Source organism: Pinus tabuliformis, chromosome X (genome assembly GCF_031772625.1).
Source record: "Pinus tabuliformis cultivar Carrire ecotype Pingquan chromosome X, CPIR1, whole genome shotgun sequence".
Lineage (NCBI taxonomy): Eukaryota > Viridiplantae > Streptophyta > Pinopsida > Pinales > Pinaceae > Pinus > Pinus tabuliformis.
This window is the reverse complement of record NC_142308.1, coordinates 1,174,105,358-1,174,111,003: the sequence shown is the minus strand read 5'-3', so window position 1 is coordinate 1,174,111,003 and position 5,646 is coordinate 1,174,105,358. Positions and strand designations below refer to the sequence as shown.

The 5,646-nt window shown below is 32.1% G+C and overlaps 1 protein-coding gene across 1 annotated transcript; it reads right to left on the bottom strand.

Moving 5' to 3' along the window:
* Window positions 1-3,810: 3,810 nt before the first annotated feature.
* Window positions 3,811-5,027, bottom strand: LOC149144107 (uncharacterized). Its single transcript, XM_089448616.1, has 2 exons — window positions 4,587-5,027; window positions 3,811-4,474 (listed from the first exon to the last, which is right to left on the bottom strand). Exons 1-2 carry the CDS (start codon window positions 4,802-4,804, stop codon window positions 4,195-4,197), a joined length of 498 nt encoding a protein of 165 aa, XP_089304742.1. The 5' UTR covers window positions 4,805-5,027; the 3' UTR covers window positions 3,811-4,194.
* Between the last annotated feature and the right edge of the window lie 619 nt (window positions 5,028-5,646).

Here is a 5,646-nt window from a genome sequence, read left to right as displayed (position 1 = left end):
AAATTTACAATGTCACCCACAATTATATTTTCATTAAATATAACGTTAAAAAAATAATATTTCAAAATGACTTTCAAAAATAATATTTTAAAATGCTGTGCTGTCAAACAAGTATGCCTCTCTTTCAAAAATAATATTTTAAACTGCTGTGCTGTCAAACAAGTATGCCTCTCGCTTCGTGGTTGTTAGATTCTACGTCTCTTATGACGACTGTGCAAAATTTGGTCGCTGTTAAAGGAACGAGTGTCTCTATCGATTACCAAACTCTCTTATAATTTGTCTCCATCCATTCAAAGTGGGGAACGAAATTTGCAATCCTCTACCGCTCGCTTATGTCGTCAAGATAGATGTGGGGTTGCTATGGGTACGGTGAACCATTCGTGCCTCACTACAGTCTCACATGTGCGCCAATGTCAACCATGATGTTACATTATATTAGTTTCATTGTATTTTGCCGGGGAGGGTTGGTGTTATTATATAAGTTTTTTAATATATAATTAATAGTCATATATTTTTATGGGATTATCTATATATGATATTTTTGTTTTTATAATATTTTAAATTTTTATTATAAAAGGTGACAAAATTACATTTTTATTATGTTTAATATATCACTCTATGGAAGTGGAGAATTGAATTAATAATTTTATATTAAAGAGTGTTTTAATTTTATATTAAAAAGTGTTTTAATAGAATATCGAATCACTATCTGATTTTATATCAAAGAATGCCTTAATAAAACACCCATTAATAAATAATTAAATTTAAAACATTATAATTATATTAATTAAATTAAACTAAATATTTAAAATTAAATAAATATTTCACAAATATTTATTTAATATGTCGTCAACATGTGGGATTGCTATGGATACGTTGAATCATTCATATTATTCGTGCCTTACTGTAGTTTCACATGTGTGCCAATGTCAACCATGATGTTACATTATATTGGTTTCATTGTATTTTTCCGGGCAGGGTTGGCTTTATTATATAAGGTTTTTTAATATATAATTAATATAGTAATATATTTTTATGAGATTATTTATATATAATATTTTTGTTATTATAATTTTTTTTATAAGGTGGGGTGAATTATATTTTTATTATATTTAATATATTACTTTTATCTAAGGAGGAATTCTATCTAAGTAAGAATTGAACCAGTGACTTCACATCAAAAATGCTTTGAAATAGCACTCAGTTATGGTCTTTCTAAAACTCCATAAACTATATTTATAATTATTTAAGTTTAATTTGATAAATAGTTAAATTTGGAACATTATAGTTATTGTTTAGATAATCTTCGGCCAAATCACATAACCAATCTTTTGTCGACGCGTTTCGAACCAACCAGTGTGGTTCATCGTCAGGACAAGTTGAAGAACCAATCCGGCTTAGCTTGTTTAAATAGAGTGTGCAGAGACTCCAACGGCTAATTTTGACCTAATGACTCTAGTCAAACCACTAATATTCTTGTTATATTAAATTATTATTATTCTTAGAAAATAAATATATTAAAAGAATTCATTTGTTAATTTAAATAAATGTATATGTATATCTAAAAACAAATAATATATAATATATTATTTTTTAGAAATTAGCTAAATCAGGTAACTTATATATTAAAAGAATTCATTAGTTAATTTAACTAAATGTATTCGTTTAATAATAAAGGTATATGTATATCTAAAAATGAATAATATATAATATCTATATAATCCATATTTATTATTTAAATATAATGGTCACTGAAATTAAATCAATAAATTATAATAATTCATATTTATTGAATAATCTCTATTTATTATTATTCCAATCCTAAGGAGAGGGAAGACAGAAACCCTAAGACCTAACAAAAGGGGAATGAGGAGGCTAGGAAGACAAGGCTGGGACCCAGCAACTGCTAATCTTCCAGCCATCATCCCTATTAAGATTGGGCGTCTATATCATTCCTTGTTCCTGTGGGACCCCTTATATTGGTGAGACTGGTCGCTCTATCAATCAACGGATTAGCGAGCATTCTGCTGACTTATGACATGGTAGGACCAAGTCCTCAGCCCTGGGTAAGCATGCGGGGAAGACTATGCATCATGTATGTATAGAAGAGGCTCAAGTCATTGCCAAAGTTGCGCAGTTTCACCATCGCAAATTTAGAGAGGCCCTGGAGATTGAGAAAAGGCCGATCAATCTTAATAGGGATGATGGCTGGAAGATTAGCAGTTGCTGGGTCCCAGCCTTGTCTTCCTAGCCTCCTCATTCCCCTTTTGTTAGGTCTTAGGGTTTCTGTCTTCCCTCTCCTTAGGATTGGAATAATAATAAATAGAGATTATTCAGTAAATATGAATTATTATAATTTATTGATTTAATTTCAATGACCATTATATTTAAATAATAAATATGGATTATATAGATATTATATATTATTCATTTTTAGATATACATATACCTTTATTATTAAAAGAATACATTTAGTTAAATTAACTAATGAATTCTTTTAATATATAAGGTACCTGATTTAGCTAATTTCTAAAAAATAATATATTATATATTATTTGTTTTTAGATATACATATACATTTATTTAAATTAACAAATGAATTCTTTTAATATATTTATTTTCTAAGAATAATAATAATTTAATATAACAAGAATATTAGTGGTTTGACTAGAGTCATTAGGTCAAAATTAGCCGTTGGCAATATAGCCGTTGGAGTCTCTGCACAATCTATTTAAACAAGCTAAGCCGGATTGGTTCTTCAACTTGTCCTTACGATGAACCACACTGGTTGGTTCGAAACGCGTCGACAAAATATTGGTTATGTGATTTCGCCGAAGATTATCTAAACAATGTTATGGATCACAGAAGTCTAAATACATTATAGTTATATTAATTAAGTTAAATTAAATATTTTAATAATTATATTTTTTTTAATGCCTAAAGAAATCATAAAGAAATACACAATCAAATAAATAATTTTGTACTAAGCGGTGTATGGGTTTTTAAAAAAAATGCACATATCTATTTCTTATATTATATTATATTATTATATTATTATTATTATTTGAGAAAAAAAATTATTAATCAACATAACCATTTTAACTCAATCATGATAATTTTAAGAGTTAAATCTTTGGATAAATCATATTTCAATATTTAGAGACAACGCTTTTCAAACTACCGAGTGTGATTCATCATAATTTTTCAAATTTCAAAAACCCTATTCGATGAAACTTCTTATAGAAAAGTTTATAAAAACAAAATAATAAAATTTGAATTTTTTTCATAATTTAAAAAGATCAGTAAAGACAAAAAGGTCAAGTTTGAAAAATACATGATTTCAAGCCCTACAGACCACAAAATGCAATTACACGGAATTCTCTACTAATATATAACAAATATAAGTACCTTGAATAAGTTATTACATGGAAATGTCCAATGATGGACGTTCAAATGAAAATAGAAAAGCTTGGTTTTTAGTGTTTCACAGAGATTAGATGATGTTTCTTTGGAAAATGGTTATTTATAAATTTATTTTGTTTTTGTTTGGTTAAGTTTTTTTAAGATCTAGAGTTACATGTTAACAGTCAGGCAAAACTTAAAGCCCATCTTTTTACGGATCACCAATGAAATTAATAGTGACAAATTAGTTTATACAATAATACAAAAAAATTACTTAATTTAATTTATTAGATATTTAATATTTAAAATTAAGATAAACACAGTTATGATGTTAAATAAATACTCCCAATTTATCTATGTACCACAAGAATATTTATCCTGGGTAACACGCGCGTAGAAGGGAGGAAATAGACCAAAAAATCTTCTCGAGAAAGATTCCCATCTGGTTTTCAATTTTGGAGCAAACCATAAATGAGGGAGAACAACAACACTCACAAGGGGATTCCGTTCATCCCCAACAGTGCTCAGATACATTTCTCCTATCTCCTTTATTCTTCCTTTCCTTGCAATTACGGCAATATTACAGTACTGTTAATACGGAAGCCCCTTGAGTATTTGGCATTAAAATATGTGTTACATATATGAGGTTTCTTCCGCCCCAGAATCGAAACCCATTAGGGCTCGAGAAGTTCACAATAAATAAATTAAAAAAAAGGTTAATTTTGAGTATTATGTACAAAGTTCAGCTCTCGCTGTTGGGCACTGGATCTGTAGATTAGTGTCCAGTAAGCCTTACATCATTTCTGTTTGAGGCGCTAGCAGTAGCCTGCAGGGGATTAAACCGCTGCTTTTATTGTTAATCTTACGGCCAAAGGAAGAAGCCTTGCAGGGCATTTCCATGGATTCGGCTGAATCTGCCAATAGCATCGATGACAGAATGGTCTGAATCTGCCCAGAGCTATCACAACTCTTGAGTTTCTTCTCCGGCTTGGCCAGCTCTTCCACACATTTCACATTTGCAAGAGATGTAAATGACTGCGACTTGCCGGTGAAATAATTGGACAAACCCCTCCTGCAAATTATGCAAACAAACAGTCAAAATGAAGAAAATATTACAGCAGCCCCCGTTCGAAATTGAGACAGAACAGTTTTATTAATGAAAATATGGTTGCCATTAGACCTACTTTCGAGAAGGGAGGCTTGCTCCCAGAGATTTCATGTGGAAAAGAGGCCCGCCATTGCCATGGGTTATCGGTGGAGGCGAGAAATTCCATGAAGAATTGCCGCTGTCGTTCATGTCGTCCGAGGAAGCCGAGGAGGCCCTTGAATCGGGTGAAGAAATAGAAAAAGATGCTGAAAATGAAGATAAATCACATGTTGCTATGAAGCGCTCTTCCGCCATGGCTGCTAAGAGAGTTTTGAAATGAACAACAATCTTGAATTTCTGTCACGGAATCTCTGTGTATTTCTTTCTGCAACAACCGAAATTCTCCTCCTCCCAGAAGTTGTGTCGGGCGTTTTGTAGCGGGCAGAGGCAAGGACATCTCCCCGTATGTCCACAGAAACTTCGCCACGTGGAAACCTCGAGGGCGGGCTCGGTTCTTGCAGCGGGACGGGAAGTGAAAGTTTCCCCCGGGCAGTTTTTGGCTCCCCAGCCAACTGTTTTAGCGTTCCCATCTGGCGGGTTTCCTATCCGAATGTTAGTAGACTTAACATGCTACGTTGGCAAGCAGCTAGCGGCCTTTGAATTTAGGTGGATGGCGGTTCCTATGACGTGGGGACCATCGAGGTTCTATGAAAATTGAGGTAAGGTTTCTGCTTGGTCAGCCTCATCCAGAGCCTTATCTATATCGAGTAAATGGGATGAGAACAGTTGGGGGACCGATAGTCAAAGTCAATGCTTCCATTTCGTGAAGTGCCCAATATCGGAATTAATAATGAAATTGTGTAACATGTCCACTTTTAAACACCCTTGTCGAGTATATATATGTATGTGTGTGCCCCTTTGTTACGCCATCTCCCTTTTCATTCCAGAAAATTATTTCGCTTACTGTACAGAGAAAAGTGAAATGCAAATCAGCATAACTCGAAGAGGGAAGCAAGAGGTTAAATTTTTCATTATTTTTAATTTTTTAATTATATGTAAATTTATTGAAAGCAGAATAAGCAATTTATTTAAAATGAGTATAGTTAGAGAATTTAGTTTTATAGTTTTGATTTAGCACAAATTAATAAATTGAGATG